Genomic DNA, 22,895 nt, shown 5'->3' on the forward strand with positions numbered 1-22,895 from the left:
ATGAAGTTTGCATGTTCACCCTATGCAGGGGAGAGCTGGCAGCCATAGGCCTGGGGGGCAAGTCCAGTGAAGTGGCCCATAGAGCGTGGAAAAGTGATGGATCGAGGAAAACAGTCTAAGATTTTTCATGATCAACAAGAGTCCGCACAGAGGCCCCCCTTACATCAGAGTCCGCACAGAGGCCCCCCTTACATCAGAGGCCCCCCTTACATCAGAGTCCGCACAGAGGCTCCCCTTACATCAGAGTCCGCACAGAGGCCCCCCTTACTACAGAGGCCCCCCTTACATCAGAGTCCGCACAGAGGCCCCCCTTACATCAGAGTCCTCGTGTCTGTGCAGAGAGAGAAGGGGATGTCAGTGCTGGTGTGCGCTGAGGCTGAGCTATGTGTGAGACGAGACATAGCTCAGCTCTGCAGCCATCTACCTTAGAGCTGACACAGGCACGGCTGCACAGTGGGAGGTGAGCAGCAGCCGTGACCTGTGTTAACAGAGCTCCAGCAGGCATATTCCTGCTCTGCAAAAACAGCATTTGGTAGTGGCGGCCGGTGGCTGTGCATAGTGTCATCAGCCCGGGGGGAGATTTCCACCCTGCCCCCCCTGCCAGCCCTCCCCTGACCCTGTGCGTGTTTCTTTGGGGTAGATCAATACCCCTCCACACTTGAAAGATTGGTAGGTTAATTGGCTCCTGTGCAAATATACAGTATGTATGAATGTTAGTTAGGGACCATAGATTGTAAGCTCCTTGAGGGAAGGGACTAATGTGAATGTTCAATGTATATGTAAAGCTCTGTGTAAAATGATGGTGCTATACAAGTACCTGTAATAAATAAATAAATACTCTTGCAGGGTGCAGTAGTGCTCAATAAATTGAATGTATACTTCATGTAGCTAGTACAGAAGTTGGCAACATAGAGTATTCTTCAGATGTTATGAGTACTGAGGGTGGCAGGGTGTGAAGAACCACATAATAGAAGTGAGACAGTTTTCACTTGAAAGGTGGGGTTACTCATAAAAATGTTGAACAGGCAGCCATGTAGCCTTGGCCTTGCTTATCATTTATTTTTAAATGATTTTAATTGATGGTAGTTAAATAATTAAGCACTAATAAATATACAATACTGAGCTATATTGAAAACATATTTTAATAATATAATTTCCAGATTTGTTGTGAAATTAGTTCTGTTCATCCTAGTGCACAGGCAGGCCCGTCGCTACAGCACAGGCAAAACAAACAATTGCTTGGGGCCCCCGAGCTGGCCTTGGGCCCCCAACTTCCCCTTCCCAGGCTGTAGCGTGGCTGAGCTCCTCTTCCTTCCTTCTGGAGTCCTGTCAGTGCGGCTGGGTACCAGGCGGTGTACAGAAGATTCAGTTTCCTGTTCCCGGGCGGACTGACAGCAAGTGCACACTGAGTGCTCACTTCCTTTTAGTCTGGCCGGGAACACAGGGAACTGAATCTCCTGTACCGGGCCGGTACCCGGCCCGGCCCTGGCACTATCTGATAGGGGACTGGGGACCCATAATGATAGAACACCGGACTAAGAGGAGGAAAAGGGGCTCGGCCACACTACAGCGACAGCCTACAGGGAAAAAGGGGAGGTGAGAATAGAAAAACATAGGAACTAGGGAGGGGGGGGAGTAAGAACATGGGAGTTAAAAATGTGTAGCGCTAACGTAGGCTTTGCGTGCGGGGGGGGTGCTTGGGGGCCACCATTTTGCTTGGGGCCCCCAAATTTCTTCAAACGGCCCTGTGCATAGGTATACAACCACTGTGTCAGGGGACCATATGGGGTTCCAGAATACATGTACAGAGGAGATTAATTGCACTTTGTTACCTAGAAAATAAACAGAATACCAACACTTTGTGCTTTTCAAAAATGACAATGCTGCTTTACTCTAAAATGATTTTATTACCACTGGTATTTTTTTAAACGCATGTCAGGTTTTTATTGTCATCTGTGTGTCCCATAATATCCACATAGGAATATGTCCCTTCTATCTCTATCATGTTTGATTTACACACCCCTTTCAGTCCCGGTGACAGTGGTCACTAGGACAAAAAGAGAAGGTAATTTTCTCCAGCAAGGACAAAGACAGCAACATAATAATAATAATAATAATAATAATAATAATCATCTTAATAATAGTAATCATCTGACAGGGATGGTATGCTTTACTATTCTATTTTAAACTTTAAAAAAAAGTAAACCAATTATATTTTTAAACCTTTCTTAACCAGCATATTTTAATTTATCACACAGGGTAAAAAAAAGATCTGACTTAATAGGTGCCTTCAAACTCGACCCTGTCTACCTTCAACATGACCATCAAGAATCAGGTTAGTCTATTAAAGTGATGTACCGGCTGAAATTATACTTTTTAAATAAAAATACCCCTATAATTCACAAGATTAATGTATTCTAGTAAAGTTAATCTGTAAACTGAGGTCCATTTTGTTAGTTTATAGCAGTAGTTCGTAATTTTATAAACTTACAGCAGGCCGTGGCCATCCTAAATGTGGGCATCTGAAGCCAGGCTGTATTTCTTCCTGGATCTCATCCTTGCACATGCTCAGTGCAGCACAAGCAGTGTAATAGGTTTCAGGTCAGGTTTCCATAGCAACGTCAGTGTCAGAGGAAGTTTCCACCCCTTCCTAGGAGGCATTTCAAACAGGAAAATGATGCAATGGGCGACGGCCAGGGAGGAGGAAGTGAAAAATTAATACAGCAGATATACAGTAGGTGCTGAGAAAAAAAAAAAAAATATATCCAATTAGTTTACAGTGCACAGTTTAGTGAGGGATGCCGAAGAGTTGGGAACTCCACTTTAAGTTGTGGTAAATTCTAGAAAAGATATTCTTGCATTTGTAGACAAAGATCTTTTCTTACCATGAGTGGAATTCTAAAAAAATTACCGTATATCTTCTTTAAAACTAAAATCTTAATTAATTCTATACACTTTCAATTCTAATGTAATGAAAATTAAGTTTAATGTACACTTACTTATGAAGTCGATGGAGCTGCTGATCATGAGAAATAAGTATGAGGCCATCATGCAGTAATTTTCATATAACCACTTCCATACCAGGCACTTACGCACCTTCCTGCCCAAGCCAATTTTTAGCTTTCAGCACTGTCGCAATTTGAATGACAATTGCGCGGTCGTGCTACACTGTACCCAAATGAAATATTTATAATTTTGTTCCCACAAACAGAGCTTTCTTTTGGTGGTATTTGATCACCTCTGCGATTTTTATTTTTTGCGCAACAACTAAAAAAAGACCGACATTTTTGAAAAAAATTTAGTTTTTATTTTTCTGTAAATTTTTTTGTAAATAAGTAAGTTTTCTTCTTCAATTATGGGCACCGATATGGCGGCACTGATGGGCACCGATAGGTGGCACTGATGGGCACTGATAGGTGGCGCTGGTATGCTGCACTGATGTGCATTCATAGGCGGCACTGATGGGAACTGATAGGCAGCACTGATGGGCACTCATTGGTGGTACTTATGGGTGTTTTTTTTTTTTGCTCTATTGAGCACCGGGGGGGCACTCCCTGGTGGTCCAGTGTTGGCATCCGAGAGGGGACTGCGCTGATAAACAATCAGCACGAACCCCCCCTGTCAGGAGAGCCGCCGATCGGCTCTCCTCTACTTGCGTCTGTCAGACGCGAGTGAGGAAGAGCTGATCAACGGCTCTTCCTGTTTACATCGTGATCAGCCGTGGTTGGACACGGCTGATCACGTGGTAAAGAGCCTCCGCCGGAGGCTCTTTACCGAGATCGGAGATGCAGGGTGTCAGACTGACACCCCGCATCAGCGACCGGCGCGCGCCGGCATGAAATCCTGCAGGACGTCAATAGACGTCCAGTCAGGATTTCACAACCACTTCCCGGACGTCAATTGACTATTGACCGGGCGGGAAGTGGATAAACAAAGAACATCTGCCTGGGAGAGAAAAAAGCTTAGTAACATTCAATTTTGCCAGCATTCACACAAAACAAATGAACACAGGATAAATAGCTCTGGGAATTTTGTATAGATACACCCTTGTGTGTGTACTTGTGGGACAGGCCAGTTAGGCCTAGTACACATGGGCCGAATGTTAGGCAACATCAACAGGTTCAATAAAAAAATGTCAGACATTCAACCTGTGTGTATGGCAGCTAGTCTGATAAAAGCGATTGCAGTGTCATTATATGTACCCCAATAGTGTGTATGCATTTTTCAAGTAAGGGATGTTCTGCTAGCAGAAAAATAATTGTAATAATTTCAGCACTATAATTTGTTGGAAGTATTCAGAGTAGAGATAAAAAAAAACTGTACCAGTCACTGCAAACTTAACACAAATATCCCCCATGAGGAGTTATATGTGGACTTAATAATAGACACATCGTCTCACCACTGTACTACAAAAGGGAACAGTTGATCAGCATATATTTTCTGTTGATGAATACACATGTCAGTTCAGATTTCCAGAGACAGCATATACAGCCTCTGCACATCATCGTTACAGTTACAGTATGTGCGCTCATTGTTTCTCCCTGCGGGATAGCAAACAAAGGGATGTGTAGTATAAAAAGAACAGCAGCATCTTGTGATGATACTTGTCTGTCAAATGTTCACGAAAAACAAATACAAATGTATTAGCATCATGAGTCATGGGATGAAAAGAAGCTTTAGGGCTTGTACAGAAGTAGCCTTATTTTACTTTTCAGAACTATATTTACTTGTATATAAAGTATAAATACAAAGTGTATACTTTTTTTAAACTTTGAACGCAAAGGGTAAATTATATAAATTTTACCTTTTTGAACAACGCTGAAAGACCTATTTTATGACAAAGGTGTGACATGGTACCTTCCTTGATGTCCTATGGAAGAGCCAATAAAAAGATATACAGTATAAAAAATAACAGCATCATGTCATACATATCTGTCAAATGTTGCAATACCCCCTAAGGGGCCGCTGGTTTAAATTTGGGCCTGCCGTTACCTCACCATTCACCACGTTCGTCTTAGGGATCCTCCTTGAAGAGTTATTCACAAATGTCTGCACCAACACTAAAGCCTCGTACACACGCTTGGTTTTCTCGGCAAGAGAAACCGAGCGTGCGTACGAGGCTTTCAGGTTTCTCGTCTGGAAATCTGGCCAGAATCTTGACGAGAAAAATAGAGAACCTGCTCTCTATTTTCAAGTCAAGATTCTTGTTGGCCTGTTTCCCGACAAGAAACCCGAGCGCGTGTATACTTACATGTCGCCGTGGAAACCCGCACATGCTCGAAATGACTTAGACACATGCGTGGTAGCTTTCACGGCATAGATTGGGTGAAGAAAGATGGCGGCAACGGCATCGAATGTGACGAGCGCATACTCGTACGCGATGACGTCACCTTGTTCTTGCCTTTCAAGAGAACCGCGGTTCTTTTGAAAGGCCTGTGTGTACACTTGTGCGGCAAGATATTCTTGCCAAGAATCTCGTTGGGAAAAATAACGTTTTTTTCCTGACGAGATTCTTGCCCGTGTGTACAAGGCCTTAGTCTATTTTCTTCCAAGGTTTTATTAACCACTTTAAACCCGCACGCCGTCATATGACGTCCAAAAAGGGGATCTGTTATCCCGGGTGGACGTCATATGACATCCTGTACTTTGTGCGGGGATATCTGAATGATGCCTGCACCTAGAGGCATCATTCCGCTAAAATTTTCTTCCGGTGGCGATCCTGCGCACCATAAGAATGATCATGGCAGCGGTTCCGCCGCTTAATTGTTCTTATAGGCAGCGGGAGGGGACACCCCCCTTCCCACTGCCATCCGGTGCTTCTCCGGGCTCTCCTGTCCCATCAGGGGCCCGGAGAGATGATTGCCGTCCGCCGGATGTGCAGCATAGAGATGACTGGTGACCAGATGGTCACCAGTCATCTCTATGACCGTCGGAGGCCCGGCGCGACGTGATGACGTCACGCCCGGGTACCCGTTAGTAAACAAACCGCAATTGCGGCTAGTAAGAATGAGATCTGTGAAAAAAAATCACAATCTCATTCTTTCCAGCCTGGAGGAGAGATGTTGGGTCTTATTGACCCCGCATCTCTCTTTAAAGAGGACCTGTCACACACTATTCCTATTACAAGGGATGTTTACATTCCTTGTAATAGGAATAAAAGCGATCCAAATTTTTTTTTTTTAAAGTGGAAAACATTTATAAATAAGTAAAATAAAAAATAAATAAATAAAAAAAATTAAGGCGTCCCTGTCCCCGGTAGCTCGCGCTCAGAATCGAATGCACACGCAAGTCCCGCCCACTTTTGTAAACGTCGTTCAAACCACACATGTGAGGTGTCGCCGCGTGTGTTAAAGCGTGTGCAACAATTCTAGCACTAGACCTCCTCTGTAACTCTAAACTGGTAACCTGTAAAAAATTTAAAGCGTCGTCTATGGAGATTTTTAAGTAACGAAGTTTGGCGCCATTCCATGAGTGTGCGCAATTTTAAAGCACGACATGTTAGATATCTATTTACTCGGCGTAACATCATCTTTCATATTTTACAAAAAAATTGGGCTAACTTTACTGTTTTGTTATTTTTTAATTCATGAAACCATTTTTTTTTACAAAAAAAAGGTGTTTGAAAAATTATTGCGCAAATACTGTGCAAGATAAAAAGTTGCAATGACTGCCATTTTATTCCCTAGGCTGTCTGCTAAAAAAACATATATAATGTTTGGGGGTTCTGAGTAATTTTCTAGCAAAACAATGATGATTTGTACATGTAGGAGAGAAGTGCCAGAATAGGCCCGGTATGGAGGTGGGTTTTAAAGCCCGGTATTGAAGTGGTTAAACAGACTCAGACAGAGGGATGGAGGGTTAGGGGAGATTCAGGTACCTTGCATTGCGGATCATAGGTACGTTCTTGGATCCAGAGGACAAACCGTTTCCACACTGGATTCAGCAACCACCGGATAGGCCTCTGTTACTGACCTAGCAGCCGGTGCGAAGCTCTTTCAAAAGTCTCTGCCACAGACTTGATGAGTGCAGTCGAGACGTTGCACAGTCTTCTGCCACAGGACCGTGTAACCACACACACACTTTGCAAAGTTCCAAAGACACAGCTACACAGTACCAGGATCTTTCAGCCAGCCGGCAGCACTGTGAGGTAGATTGGTCAGGATGTGCCCTCCAATTGAGTCCCCAATTGTTCGGCTTTCTACCGCAGGCAAGACAGCACAGGACCACCCATGGACCAGTAGGCCCCAGAAACTCCTGGGCCCACTCTCAGTAAACGGAGCCTCAGGCTCCTTGAGGCCAGGAGGGCCATCAGGTCAGGATCGGAAGACCCCGCCAGAACGGTGTCTGTCCCTTAACCACTTCAGCCCTGGACCATTTTGCTGGTCAATGACCAGGCCACTTTTTGAGATTCGGCACTGCATCGCTTTAACTGACAATTGCGCAGTCATGCAACGTGGCTCCCAAACAAAATTGGCGTCCTTTTTTTTTCACAAATGGAGCTTTCTTTTGGTGGTATTTGCTCACCTCTGCAGTTTTTATTTTTTGCGCTATAAACAAAAATAAAGCGTCAATTTTGAAAAAAAAAATATATTTTTTACTTTTTGCTGTAATAAATATCCCCCAAAAATATATATAAAAAAATATTTTTTTTCCTCAATTTAGGCCGATACGTATTCTTCTACATATTTTTTGTAAATAAAAATCGCAGAAAAAGTTTGATTGGTTTGCGCAAAAGTTATTGCGTCTACAAAATAGAGGGTAGTTTTATGGCATTTTTATTAATATTTTTTTTTTACTAGTAATGGCGGCGATCTGCGATTTTTAACGGTACTGCGACCTTATGGTGGAGACTTCGGACACTTTTGACACATTTTTGGGACCATTGGCATTTTTATAGCGATCAGTGCTATAAAAATGCATTGATTACTGTAAAAATTTCACTGGCAGGGAAGGGGTTAACACTAGGGGGCGAGGAAGGGGTTAATTATGTTACCTAGGTGTGTTCTAACTAAAGGGGGGGTGGGACTGACTAGGGGAAATGACAGATCGCTGTTCATACATTGTATGAACAGACGATCAGTCATATCTCCCCCTGACAGGACCGGGAGCTGCTCCCGGTTCTCGCTCTGTAACAAGCGATCGCGGGTGCCCGGCAGTGATCGCCCCCACCGGGAATGCGCGCCCCTAGTGGCTGAAATGCAAAATCACGTTATTTTAAATTGCGGCTGGTCGGCTAGTGGTTAAGTATCCTCTCCCAGAATGCACAGCGGCGGAGATCACGCCCACTGGGATGCTTCTGGAAAAAGAATACTCAATACACCCAGCCCGCTGCATTTCCAACCTTGTCCCGTGGTGACAGCGACACCTACAGTCAAGTATAAAATGTGCAACGCAGATGAACTGGAACAGAAACCAATAATTTGACATAATCATTCCGAGCTAAACTACAGCTCAGATAACTTAGATTTACAAAACAATATACATTTTTTAGCATCCTAAGAGGATGCAAAAAAGCTTTATTATCATTTTAAATATAATAATTACATATGTTAATATATCTAAATTTTACCGTTTACATTTACATCTACTCCATTTTGTGGTCTAACATGGTACCTCATTTGATACCATTGTTAATAAAGTACAGTAAAAAGTTAACAAATGAACATGGAAATGTTGATGCTGTTGTAGCTTTCTTGCTTCTAAAGTGCAATCTATGAGGTTGTCATCCAGATCCTGGATCCCGTGTTCAGTAACTAGTGAGCCACTGACCTGGAACAAGCAAGTAGTATAGGAATTCAGACCATACAGTTGTTGCTGGCTGCAGGCCTACTCAATGTCAGTGACTCACTAAGTAGTAAAGATGTGGTCAGGATGAGAGCCCTGTAGCTTACACCTTTTACACTTTCAGTGATCTGGGGTCACTGATGCGTGGATGCACAGACCACATTGACCAGCCTGAATATGCATTGGTTAAAGCGATTGTAAACCCTCCTATCTTTTTCAGCCAAGGAAGCTGCCATCTTGGCCTTTGTTCAATCTTCAACTGCCATGAAGCTGCACATGTGATCAGTTATGACACCAGTCATTGGATGGTTTGACAGTTTGGTTGAGAGCACAACCAATGTGTAGTTAGCATTCCCGGCATGCCGGGAATGTTAACAGTTTTTTTAAGTGTTACATCGATGGGTTTACAACCGCTTTAACTTGTAATTTAACTATATTTTCCTACCTATTTTTTTTTTTTAAAGACATAAATGTGGAACAATGTTTTAAAAAATACCCTCCTTAGATTTATTATTATTATAGGCTGATAAACTAATACAAATAGAACAAAATAACAAATAGCAAAAGTTGCACTCACGCAGGGGCTAGCATAGACAGTTATCACACAAATTAGCCCAAAAGAGGCAATGTATACATAAAGGAGAAAATGAGAACCAATGCGGCATCAGAGGTTAGGCTTGTTTCATAAGTCCGCCAGGGGTCCTGAGAAGGTTCCTCAAACCAGTGGGGCATCCCAAATGAATTTCCCACACTTTCCTATGTGGTGAAAAGCGAGAGGAAATTTTATGGGCCTATTTACACCTATGCCTGTTCATTACCACCCGTGCTAAATAGCACATAGAAATGTATAAATACAGGCTTATTCATTATTATTATTATTATTATTACCAATTCAGCCTTGGAAGATTTTAACCCCTTCCTGACCAGAGCACTTTTTACAATTTGGCACTGCATCGCTATAACTGACAATTACGTGGTCATGCAATGCTGTACCCAAACAAAATGTGTGTCCTTTTTTCCCCACAAATAGAGTTTTTTTTTTTTGTGTGGTATTTGATCACCTCTGCAGATTTTTTTTTTGCGCTAATAACAAAAAAAGAGCATCAATTAAATTTTTTTTTTTACGTTTTTCTATAATAAATACCCCCCATTTAAAAAAAAAAAAAAATTCTTCATCAGTTTAGGCCGATATGTATTCTTCTAAATATTTTTGGTAAATAAATATTGCAAAAGGCGTATATGGATTGGTTTGCGCAAAAGTTGTAGCGTCTAAAATCTATGAGAAAGATTTATGGCGTTTTTATTATTTAGTGCTAGTAATGGCTATAAATATGCACTGATTACTGTATAAATGTCAGTGGCAGGGAAGGGGTTAACACCAGGGGGCGATCAAGGGGTTAATTGTGTGTTCCCTCAGCATGTTCTAACTGTGTGGGGATGTGAGTGACTAGGAGAGATGACAGATCACTGTTTCTCTGGCTGTTTCTTTTGCTTTCGCTACACATTCACAGTGAAGACAGTGGGCCAGATTCACAGAACAAATACGCCGGAGTATCTACTGATACTCCGGCGTATTTTCAAATTTGCCGCGTCGTATCTTAATTTGTGATTAACAAACAAGATAAGACGGCTTTTGGCTAAGATCCGACAGGCTTACGGCTTCGTACACCTTCGGATCTTAGGCTGCAATACTTCGGCCGCCGCTGGCTGGAGTTTGCGTCGTTTTCCAGCGTCGGGTATGCAAATTAGCTTTTATGGCGATCCACGAAGCTACTCGCGTGCGTAACGTAGTTTTTTCCCGTCGCAAAGTTAAGCAATCTTTTTCATTGCTTAACTTTACACCAGCCATGTTAAAGTATGGCCGTCGTTCCCGCGTCGAATTTTAATTTTTTTTTTCGGCGTAAGTAAGTTACGCACGTCGCCATTCACAAACACGTTGGGGGGGCCGTAATTTCGCGCAAAGCACCTCGGGAAATTTACTAACGGAGCATGCGCAGAATGTTCGGCGCGGGAGCACGCCTAATTTAAATGGTACACGCCCAATTTGAATAAGGCGGGCTTGCGCCGGACGTCTTTACGTTACTCCGCCGCAAGTTTATACTCAAGTGCTTTGTGGATCAAGCACTTACGAAAAAAACTTGTGGCGGTGTAACGTAAAGATGATACGTTACGGCGCCGCATTTGTACCTGAATCTGGCCCAGTGACTCTGATTTACTAAAGGAGTATAGAATATTCAGTTTTCAAAATGAATTTTCAACTTTATTAGCACAACTTCTCCTCATTCACTGAACTAAGTAAAAGTTTTCTTTATTTAGTGAATACGTTGACAACGTGATGATTTATCCTGTCATGTGTGAGCATAGCTCCATTTTTTTTATTTACTTTGCATATAACTGGGTATTCTTTCCAAAGAGAATTTTCACTTTTTTTCTCCCCATTTTCTAATAGTAAAGTAAAAATTCACTTTCCAAGGTGAAAATTCTCTACTCCTTTAGTAAATCAGGGTCAGTGTCATTACTGAGAGGGAAAAGAGAAAAACAAGCAGCTTGAGCAACAGAGGTTTGTTTACAAGCTAGTAACAAACCTTACAGTATGTGATGACAATATCAGAGCTGACACTCTGGACCCAGATCATTAGTACGAGGGAGCAGTCAGGGATTGCACAGTCTCATATCTAAAAGCACTGAAAACAATCTACTAGTACAGTATCTGTGAAATGGATCTCAGAATGGAGAAACGCAATGAAAAACTTTAAACTACAAATTCTGCTCACGAACCAGTTAAACAAATTCCTTCTATAAAGTCAGCAATGAAAGCTCCCATATATTTATCTTTACAAGTCTTCTTTAAATGTGGATTTTATGGCACCCAATGCAGCTTCCTACAGCATTTGCCAGACAGGAAATCATGCCAATTTTCAATGGTCAAACACAGCTGTAGACACAAAGGTTATAATCACTGCTACATAAATACACACAAAGTCAAGAGTATGCCTCACTGTCAGAAAAAGAGTGCAAGAGCATAAGAGTCATTAGTGGCTACTGATTTACAGCACCATTTAATTAGAGAGCATCATAAGCCCCCAACCTATACTAATCTGAATGTAGAGTATAATTGAGATGATTGCAGGCCAGGCATTGAAAATTAATGCACTTTAATTAGGGAGTAGAAATGCATAAATTACATTTATATTCATCATTTTTGCTGTAAGTGTATAACTTTAGGTTTATAGGGCCAGATTCACATAGAAATACGTTACTCCACGGCAGCGTAACGTATCTGATTTAAGTTACACCACCGCAGGTTTACAGTGTAAGTGCCTGATTCTCAAAAATCTTACCTGTAAACTTGCGGCGGTGTAACGTAAATGCGCTCGGCGCAAGCCCGCCCAATTCAAATGGGGCGGGCACCATTTAAATTAGGCGCGTTCCCGCGCCGAACGTACTGCGCATGCTCCGTCGGGTAAATTGCCCGACGTGCATTGCGCTAAATGACGTTGCACGGACGTCATTTGTTTAGACGTTAACGTAAATGGCGTCCAGCGCCATTCACGGACGACTTACGCAAACGACGTGGTTTTTTAAATTTCGACGTGGGAACGACGGCCATACTTAACATGGCTTAGAACAACTAGGGCTCAGCCCTAATTCGACGGAAACAACGTAAAGTTAGATCGACGGGCAGCGCGGACGTTCGGGAATCGCCGTAACTAGTCATTTGCATATTCTACGCTGACCGCAATGGCCTCGCCACCTAGAATTGCATCCTTAAGATCCGACAGTGTAATTCAATTACACCTGTCGGATCTTAGGGCTAGCTATGCGTAACTGATTCTATGAATCAGTCGCATAGTTAGGACGGCCGTAACACAGAGATACGACGGCGTATCAGGAGATACGCCGTCGTATCTCTTTTGTGAATCTGGCCCATAGTATTTATTTAGCTTGAGGACAAGGGTCTATTCTTGCCTGTAATGTCTTTTTCAATGCAGACATTTCTTGTTCCAATAGTGAACCATTCCAAATCATTTATACTGCTTTTCTTTTTTTTTTGCTCCTTGAATTTACTTGTTCTCAATAAAAGTTCTCCCCATATTACAGCTTACATTTTTATGTAGTGATCAGGTACTGCCAATTTCCCTGGAAAGATTTCAGAAGAAGAATCCACAAGTTCCAGAATAAGTACTGTGAACTGTGTAAATGCAGCCAATAGAATTGTTTTAGCACAGCAGAGATGAGAGAATGGGCAGCCCAGTCTGCCAAGGTGATGAATTTTGCAATGCTTTTTTTTTGTCAAAGCTTAATTTAAAAAGCTGAATATAAAAGCTGATAGGCTACCATACACAGCTGCACCAGATTTTGCACTCTCCAGTTTTAGCAAATCAACGTCAAAGTGTAGGGAGCAGGAGTGCATGATGCACACAGTGCATGATTCAGGAATACGTAGTGCACAGAGTGCAGTGGTCAGGGTGTAGGTAACACACAGGGTGCAGGAGTCAGGAGTAAGTAATGTAAAGAGTTCAGGGGACAGGACTACATAACACACAGATTACGGAGGTCAAGAGTATGTAATGCACAGAATGCAGAGGTTAAAATTAAGTAACACAGGACACGCAGAAGTCTGGTATAAGTAATGTTCAAAGAGCAGGGATCAGGAGTAAGTAACAAACAAGGAGCAAGGGTCGGAAGTAAGTAATGCACAGAGTACAGGGGTCAGGAGTAAAGCTGGCCATAGATGAGTCAATTTTTTAGTTCAACCAGCGATTTGAGCGAAATAGAAATGACTTGATTACCCCATCCACACATTGGAGATGGATGAGGGAATCCTTCCCGCTGTCTTTGTATTCTGACAGTGGGGAGACTTGATAGCCTGCGGCACAAATCAAGCAGAACTTTTCCAACAGGGCAGTTATACAGTACATTATCGACTTCTGTTCAACCACAGTGCCCATACAGGGCTAGAAATTCAGCTGACCTGCTGAACTTCGATCTATGTACGAGCAGCTTAATTACCCACTTAAAGGGGTTGTAAAGATACGTTTTTTCACCTTAATGCAGCCGTTGATCGGCTAGAGCAGATGGATTGAAAGCAGCGCAGCCATTGCCTGGCGCTGCTGTCAATCACATTCAATGACGCGGCGTGCCGTGGGGCGGGGCCGAGCGATACAGTGAGCGGCTATGGCCGCTCGTTGTATCAGGGGAGCGCGCCCGCAAGGACTCCACACAATGCGAGGGAGCTAGCATGAATGTGTGGAGTTCTTGCGGGGAGGATCAGAGACAGCCACCGAGGGACCCCAGAAGATCAGGGCCACTCTGTGCAAAACGAGCTGCACAGTGGAGTTAAGTATAACATGTTTGTTATTTAAAAGAAAAAAAAATCTTTACAACCCCTTTAAGCCCCTGACCATTTTGTAGCTAAAGGACCAGGCCACTTTTTGCGATTTTCGGCACTGCGTTGCTTTAACTGACAATTGCGCGGTCGTGCAACGTGGCTCCCAAACAAAATTGGCGTAATTTTTTCCCCACAAATAGAGCTTTCTTTTGGTGGTAATTTGATCACCTCTGCGGTTTTTATTTTTTTGCGCTATAAACAAAAATAGAGCGACAATTTTGAATTTTTTTTTTACTTTTTGCTATAATAAATATCCCCCCCCCCAAATATATATATATATATATATATATATATATATATATATATATATATATAAATATATAAAAAAAAAATCCTCAGTTTAGGCCAATACGTATTCTTCGACATATGTAAAAAAAAACGTAATAAGCGTTTATTGGTCGGTTTGCACAAAAGTTATAAAGTTATAGCGTCTACAAAATAGGGGATAGTTTTATGGCATTTTTATTAATATTTTTTTTACTAGTAATGGTGGTGATCAGTGATTTTTATCATAACTGCAACATTATGGTGGACACATCGGACACTTTTGACACATTTTTGGGACCATTGTCATTTTTACAGCGATCAGAGCTATAAAAATGCACTGATAACTGTGAAAATGACACTGGCAGTGAAGGGGTTGGCAACTAGGTGGCGCTGTAGGGGTTAAGTGTGCCCTAGTGTGTGATTCTTCCTGTAGGGGGGCGTGGCCTGGCATGACACATCACTGATCGTTGGTTCCCAATGACAGGGAACAGACGATCACTGACACTGCCACTAGGAAGAACGGGGAAAGGTTTGTTTACACTTACCTCTCCCCGTTCTTCAGCTTTGTGACCCGATCGTGGGACACCGGCGGCGATCAGGTCCGCGGGTCCCGGAGCTCAGGACCGGGTCGCGAGCGTGCCACCGGCGGCGCACGTGCGACCCACGGCTGGGCTCTTAAAGGCAACATACCTACGTATATATCGTCGTGCGTCGGTCCTTGGGCAGTTAATGCCGTACCTCTTAAGGAACAATTCCTCCTCTCCTCCTAATACAATACCCCGTACCCCAGGAGAAAACCACCTTCAGCACAAATTCACCTCTCCCCCTCCCTGAAATTTCTTCACCAATCCTCGGCACTGTTGGGGTTATTTACTAAAACTGGGGAGTGCAAAATCTGGTAACGCTCTGCATAGAAACCAATCAGCTTCAATGTTGTATTGCCAAAGCTTAAAGGGGTACTAAAGGTTTGATTTAAAAAAAAAAATAACAAACATGTCATACTTACCTCCGCTGTGCAGCTCGTTTTGCACAGAGTGGCCCCGATCCTCGTCTTCTGGGGTCCCTCTGCGGCTGTGCGCTTGACTGACAGCAGCGCAAGCCAATGGTTGCGCTGCTATCAATCTCCCCAATGAAAAGCCGAAAAGGGCCGAGAAGCCAGCATGTTCTCAACTGGGCTCAGGGGGGGGCTGAGGGGCCTGTAAGCATCGGATGTTTTTTCACCTTAATGCGTAGGATGCATTAAGGTGAAAAAACAGGAAGCTTTACAACCCCTTTAACTGAACAAGCCATATTTAGAAGTTGATCAACTACCATGCATAGCTGCAACAGTTTTAGTAAATCACCTGTGTCACATCTGCATTGGATACTCATGTGTACAATGCCCTAATAGAAGAATGCCTTTTATGTGTTATATCATGTAATTTATTAGAGTGTTTCACTTCATGCAGTCAACCCTTTGGGGTATTTTGGTTGAGCAAAGTACACAGTAGCAAAATAACCATTTTCAGTAGACCAAAATCTTATATTATTGTTTTATTGGTAAAAGTAATTTTATCTTATATGTTTCAGGTCTTGTGACAGACTATAGGGTAAGTTCATGCTTCCGATTTGTTTCCTTCAGCAATTAATGTAAAAGCATACTGTACCGTGTTTCCCCGAAAATAAGACCTACCCCGAAAATAAGCCCTAGTTTAAAATGTTTGTAACATCCTATAATCCACTCTATTACAGTAATGTCCACCCCCCACTTTAAAAAGTAAAAACACCCCACTGTGACCCCTTCATATCTCTGCATCCCCAATATTTCTTTGTCACTACTTTGTACCGCCTCTCCACAACTGGACCCCTTTACATTACACAGCCCCCCCTGCAGCTCTGGACCCCTTTACATTACACAGTCCCCCTGCACCTCTTTACATTACACAACCCCCTGCATCTCTGGACCCCTTTACTTTACACAATTCTCTGGACCTCTTTACATTACACTGCACTCTGCACCCCTTTACATTACACAGCCCCCTGCATCTCTGGATCCCTTTACATTACACAGCACTCTGCACCTCTGGACCCCTTTACATTACACAGTACACTGCACCTCTGGACCCCTTTGTATTACACAACCCCCTGCACATCTGGACCTCTTTACTTTACACAACCCTCTGCACCTCTGGATCCCTTTACATTGTAAATATTGTAGATATAATTCTATTTGCATATGAGAGGCAGTATAGCTCAGGTAAATATAGTTGCAGACATGAGCTATATATTGTAGATGTAGCAATGGTTACATATGAGAGGCAATATAGCTCAGGAATTTATAGTAGCATACGTGAGCTAAATATTGCTGTAATAATTTAGAGGTAACTGTCCCTTTAAGGTACTCCTTTGCAAACAAGCTTTAGCACAATAGTATCTCCCAGAAGATATGTTAATATCCACACAGTATTTGTAATACTACAATTGTAATAGATGAAACATTAGTATTAGATCTTCCTATAGAACTACAAGTGAAGCAATGGCTACTTATCCGTTTGTAGGTATCTTTATGCAGGAGATGGAATGTCCATGGTGCAAAGTGTTCAAGTCATGAGGGTAGTTCCCAGCAATGCTGTTGCTGTAGAGGAAGTCTTCGCAGCAAATTAGTAGTTGTTTCCTGGAGCGGTATTCCGGCAAAAGGTAACAAAGGCAGCTACATGTGTAAGGTAGCTAAGCTACAGCTGATAAGCTATGGCTGACAATAGAACAAGGCTTGGAAGCCAAGTGAATGCCTTTATAGGGAGCAGAGGAGTAGTGCAAATGCAGTGCATAAGCACTGATTCAAGCAACGAGCCATGTGCAGCGCACTTCCGCGTTCCAGGCTGGAATGCATTACTGCGCCGGGCGATGACGTCATCACAAGAGCGTCATATGCATTCCAACATGGAACGCATTACGGCGCTGGAGGCACCTATTTGAAAAAGGAACAGCCAGCGAAAGCGGCTGTTACACTGGGGCTGCATCTCAAAGTATATCCCAACCTGGTTGAGAAACTCTCTGCATTGAACTGGGTCACACCCAAATCACTGGGGAAGCAAAGCAAAACCAGACATACCTCTTATAGAGGTAATATTCAAAGCGTGTGCCTGCACAGCGCATCAGCAGGAACAGCCTGCAACACAAGTTGTACCGGAAAAAAATATTACCAATAAGTGGATTGCCTGCATCTTCTGAATTCATGCCCTTCACCTACTGACAGGAACCATTTATTAGACTTAAAGTGGAGGTTCACCCGGAAATTACAACTTTTAAGATTAGATTCATGCTCATTTCGTCAAGGGGAATCGGGTAGTTTTTTTTAAATCAAAGCCGTACTTACCGTTTTAGAGATACATCTTCTCCGCCGCTTCCGGGTATATGCTGCAGGACTGGGCGTTCCTTCTTGATTGACAGTCTTCCGACAGGCTTCCGACGGTCGCATCTATCACGTCACGATTTTCCGAAAGTAGCCGAACGTCGGTGCGCAGGCGCCGTATAGAGCCGCACCGACGTTCGGCTTCTTCCGGCTACTCGTGATGTGATAGATGCGACCGTCGGAAGCCTGTCAATCAAGAAGGAACGCCCAGTCCCGAAGACCATACCTGGAAGCGGCGGAGAAGATCGCTCTCTAAAACGGTAAGTACTGCTTCGTTTTTAAAAAAACTAGCCGATTCCCCTAGACAAAATGAGCATGAATCTAAAAAATGTTTAGGGTGAACTGCCGCTTTAAACCTCGCCTCGTTTTGCTCGTCGAGTTCCTTGTTAGGCTGTAGAGGATCTCGGCGAGCCAAATTTCCCCATTCCCGTCAAGGAAAAAGAAGACATGCTCTCTTTTTGGCTCGACGAGATCCTCGACAGTTTCCTCGTCGAAAAGTGTACACACTTCTTGCTGGTTTTTGCAGAGAAACTCGGTCGTGTGTACGAGGCCTGAGACAGAAGTGCAGTAAAAATCACACTTTAAAAAAAAAAAAAAAATGGTACAAACAGAACAAATGTAGTCAAAACATAGCCAGGGTTCGGTAAACAGTGCATATAGTCGGAACAAGCCAGTAAAACAGGAATCCAGAGATCAGTATAGTAGAGGCAGCAAACAGGATCAGGAACCAGAAGGGAAGTCAGCCAGGCAAAAGTCTTTAACAGGAAAACACAGCAGAGAGTATCCGGATATGTTGGCCAGGCGAAGGCACAGGAGATCCTTTTTCAGGCAGTTTAACCACTTTAATACCAGGCACTTTCGCCCCTTCCTGCCCAGAAAAAAATTCAGCTTTCAGCACTGTCGCACTTTGAATAACAATTGCGGGGTCATGCAACACTGTACCCAAACTTTTTCCCCTCAAATCTTTTGGTGGTATTTGAGCACCTCTGAGGTTTTTATTTTTTGCTAAACAAACAAAAAAAAGACAGAAATGTAAAAAAAAAAAAAATTCTTAGTTTCTGTCATAAATAAAAATTTCCTTCACTGACGGGTACTGATGAGGTGGCACTGATAGGCACTGATAAGGTGGCACTGATATATAGAATTGATGGGCACTGATATGCGGCACTGATTGGCACTGACAGGTGGCACTGATGGACACTAATAAATGGCACTGATGATGAGGTACTGACAGGTGTTACTGGTGGGCACTGATTGGCACTGTTGTGGGCACTGATTGGCAGTGTGGTGGACTCTGGCACTGTTGTGGGCACTGATTGGCACTGTGGTGGACTCTGATACTGTTGTGGGCACTGATTGGCACTTTCATAGGTGTTTTTGATGAGGCACAGACTGGCAGCTTATAGGCACTGATTGGCAGCTGATGGGCTCATCTGATGGGGGCTGTGCTGATTATCAGCACCGACCCCCTCTGACAGGGAGAGCCGCCGATGGGCTCTCCCTGTCAGTGCGAACCGAGGTATGCCGTTTACTGGTACTTCCTTAGTTTACGCAATGATCAGCTGTGATTGGTCACAGCTCATTATGTGGCAAGAAGCCTCTGTCAGAGGCTCCTTACTATGATCGGAGATGCAGTGTGTCAGACTGACACCTCCGATCGTCGAGCTGAGCCGGCATGTTATCCTGCTGGACGTCATATGACACCCAGTCAGGATAACAGAACCACCACTTGGCCGTTAATCTGCTATAGGCCGGGCAGGAAGTGGTTAAATAGCCAACAGGGCTAGCTGACGAGCAGGAAATGAAGACCAGGCGAGTCACTGTGGAATGAAGAGTACTGGCAATTAACCGACAGCTGAGCACAGAGCTCTGGGAAGTAAGGGCTGAGCCCAGTCCTGACAGTATGTGAGAAAGGGACTGTAAACTCCTTGAGGGTAGCATACCTCCCAACTTTTAAACTTCAGAATGAGGAACAAATAAGGGAGTTATTGCGCTGCGGCAAGCATAACAGCAAAATGTTGGTGTTGCTAAAATCTTAATGGATGGAGGGTCTTAATGGGTATAGTTAAACAAAACCCAGCTCTCTCACCTCTCACAAATGCTCCCACCCTAGGTTTCTCACCAATTTCCCCCGGCTCTCTTATTAATGCCCCCTCCATCTCTCTCACCAATTCCACCTTCCTCTGTTACTAATGCCCCTCCCCTGCCTAGCTCTTCCACAAATTCCCCCCTCCTCTGTTACAAATGCCCCCCAGCTCTCCCACCATTTCCCCCCTCCTCTGTTACTAATGCCCCCCCCCCCAGCTCTTTCATCAATTCCACCTTCCTCTGTTACTAATGCCCCTCCCCTGCCTAGCTCTCCCACAAATTCCCCCCTCCTCTGTTACTAATGCCCCCCAGCTCTCCCACCATTTCCCCCCTCCTCTGTTACTAATGCCCCTCCCCAGCTCTCCCACCAATTCCCCCCTCTGTTACTAATGTTGTCCTGCCGCTGCTCCTAGCACAAATTCCCCCCAAAATCCCCACTCCTTGCACAAATCCCCCACCTCGCGCAAGTCCCCCCAATTCCATCTCTTAGCACAATCCTCCCTGCTAGCACAAATCCCCCTCCTCACATACATTTCTTCTCCTCGCACAAATCTCCACCAATCCCCCCTCATTACATAAATCACCCCAATCCCCCTTCTTGCATAAATCCCCACATTCCCATCTCCTAGCACAAATCCCCCAAACCCCCCTTTTCGCACAAAGCCCCCTCAATCCCCCCTCCTCGCACAAATCCCCCTTCTTGCACAAATCCCCCCTCCTCGCACAAACCCCCCCCATCTCATACAAATCCCCCTCAATCCCCCTACTCGCACAAATCCCCCTTCTTGCACAAATCCCCCCAATCCACCCTCCTCGCACAAACCCCCCTTCTCGCACAATCTCCCTAATCCCCCCTTCTTGCACAAACCCCCCTCCTTGCATAAATCCCCCTAATCCTCCCTCCTAGCACAAACCCCCCTTCTCATACAAATCCCCCCTTCTTGAATAAATACCGCCCTTGCATAAATCCCCACATTCCCCTCTCCTAGCACAAATCCCCCAATCCCCTCTCTTCACACAAACCCCCCTTCTCGCACAATCTCTCCAATCCCCCTCCTCGCACAAATCTCCCCCAATCCTCTCTAATTGCATAAATACCCCAATACATTCTCATCTGTCTGGACAGATCCCAGTCAGAGATGTGGAGGGCTCACCATGGGGGGAGAGGGGGGGATAGCAAGCTGGACTGGTTGGAGTTGCTATCTGGTGATAGCAGACAATGGTATGGGGGATCTGGGGAGGATGGGATCTGTTCCTGCAGACAATCCTGCAGGAACTGACCTGTCTGTTGCTGGAATCGGGATTTGGATAGGATAGCTGCAGGGAAGATGCTGTGGGTGCAGAGAATCACAGCAGTCAACACAGCGGCAGCATGTCTGGATGGATGCCTGCCCCTGGCACCAGGAATGTCATTGGCCCTCCCCCCTCACATGACAGGAGCTCTGCTACACCCAGGTGGGGAGAATTCAGTGCAGCCATACTACACGGAGAACTGTACGGTCACTTCTAAATACAAAAGCCGAGCTTCTGTATTAGAAGTGACAGCAGTGAAAGGCTGACACAGGGCTAGTGCTGGCTGAAAGAAAAGCCCTGCCTCTGGGACCTCAGAATGTTGTCACCCCTCTAACGGGTGTCACCTGGTGTGACCAGCCCCCCACCGTCCCCCATAGCAACACCACTGGTTCTGCTTACCTTCCACAAGCCGCTGAGAGGCGGGATCAGGGCGGTTTAGAGCTGGTATGGAGGCTGCATGCAAATGGGATCGGGGCCGATGAGAGCCGGTATAGGCGTCGCTGATAGGAGGCATCGGGAGCCGGAGCCGGGGTGGAGCTCAGAGACCTGCATATAATGTCATAGGTTGCTAAGACGCCGATGGTCCTAACAACCGGTGACTGCATTGAGGAAAGGGGGGCAGAGATTGTGTCCAGATTTTCTCCCAGTAACCCTGAGTGGAGCTCAGGGAAGGAACTTGCTCCAGCTCTGGGCTTCCGGGACTTCAGCCCAGATCAGTGGGACCCTGGGACTTACTTAAAATCGCAGGAAGGTCCCGCGTAATCCGGGATGGTTGGGAGGTAGGGACTGATGTGATTGTACAGTATGTAAAACAATTATGCTAATTATCAGCTCTATAAATAGCAAATGCTTGTAATAAAAAAAAAAGGAAATAGGAGTGTGCATCTCCAGTGGCTCATTCATAGCTAGAGATGGGCCAAACACCCCTTGGTTCAGTTTGCACCAGAACTCCCTATCATAGCAAAAGTTCGGACCTGAACATTAAACCCCATTGAAGTCTATGGGACCCAAATGTGAACAACCAACAGTGCTCATTTTGATGGCTTATATGCAAGTTAAAACTTTTAAAACATATTGTATTTAAAGGAGCAGTAATTTTAATGATGTCTAAAGTGAAAGAATAAAATTGAAAAAATCCTTTAAATATAGTGCCTGGGTGGTCCCCTTAGTCTGCCTGTAAAGTGGCCATGTATAGAATCTACTGCAGCAAAACTGACATTTCTAAAGAAAAAAAATTACATTTAAATTTCCAGCAATACAATACCATGGCCAGCAATAGAAATATCAGGGGGGAAAAACAGCGTCCCCTCCTCCCCAATCCATACTAGGCCCTTTGGGTCTGGTATGGATTTTCAATGGAAATTCCATGGCAAAATGTAGAAAAAAAATGGTGTGGGGTCCCCCTCAAAATCTATAACAGACCCTTCTCCGAGCATGCAGCCCGACAGTCCAGGAAAGGTGGAGGAAACGGGCAAGCGCAGACCCCCAGGGTTGTCAGGAAGAGGCCCCTGTCCCCATAAACATGGGGACAAGGTGCTTTGGGGTGGGGGGGCTGAGACCCCCTGCCCTAAAGCACCCCCATGTTGAGGACATGGGGCCTGGTATGGTTTGGGGGGGGGGCTTGCTCGCCCCCCCCTTTTTCTGGCCTGCCGGGCTGTGTACTCGGATAAGGGTAGGTTA

The 22,895-nt window shown here is 44.4% G+C and overlaps 1 protein-coding gene across 2 annotated transcripts in view; it reads left to right on the forward strand.

The window, feature by feature from the left end:
* Nucleotides 1–22,895, forward strand: part of DDC (dopa decarboxylase) — a 173,237-nt gene that overhangs the window by 119,724 nt on the left and 30,618 nt on the right. For both annotated transcript variants that reach the window (XM_040353312.1, XM_040353313.1), the window contains exons 10-11: nucleotides 2,259–2,335; nucleotides 16,013–16,032. In XM_040353312.1, the coding sequence (XP_040209246.1) occupies nucleotides 2,259–2,335; nucleotides 16,013–16,032 (97 nt within the window). The remainder of the gene's footprint in view (nucleotides 1–2,258; nucleotides 2,336–16,012; nucleotides 16,033–22,895) is intronic.

This window comes from Rana temporaria, chromosome 5 (genome assembly GCF_905171775.1).
Source record: "Rana temporaria chromosome 5, aRanTem1.1, whole genome shotgun sequence".
NCBI classification, from domain to species: Eukaryota; Metazoa; Chordata; class Amphibia; order Anura; family Ranidae; genus Rana; species Rana temporaria.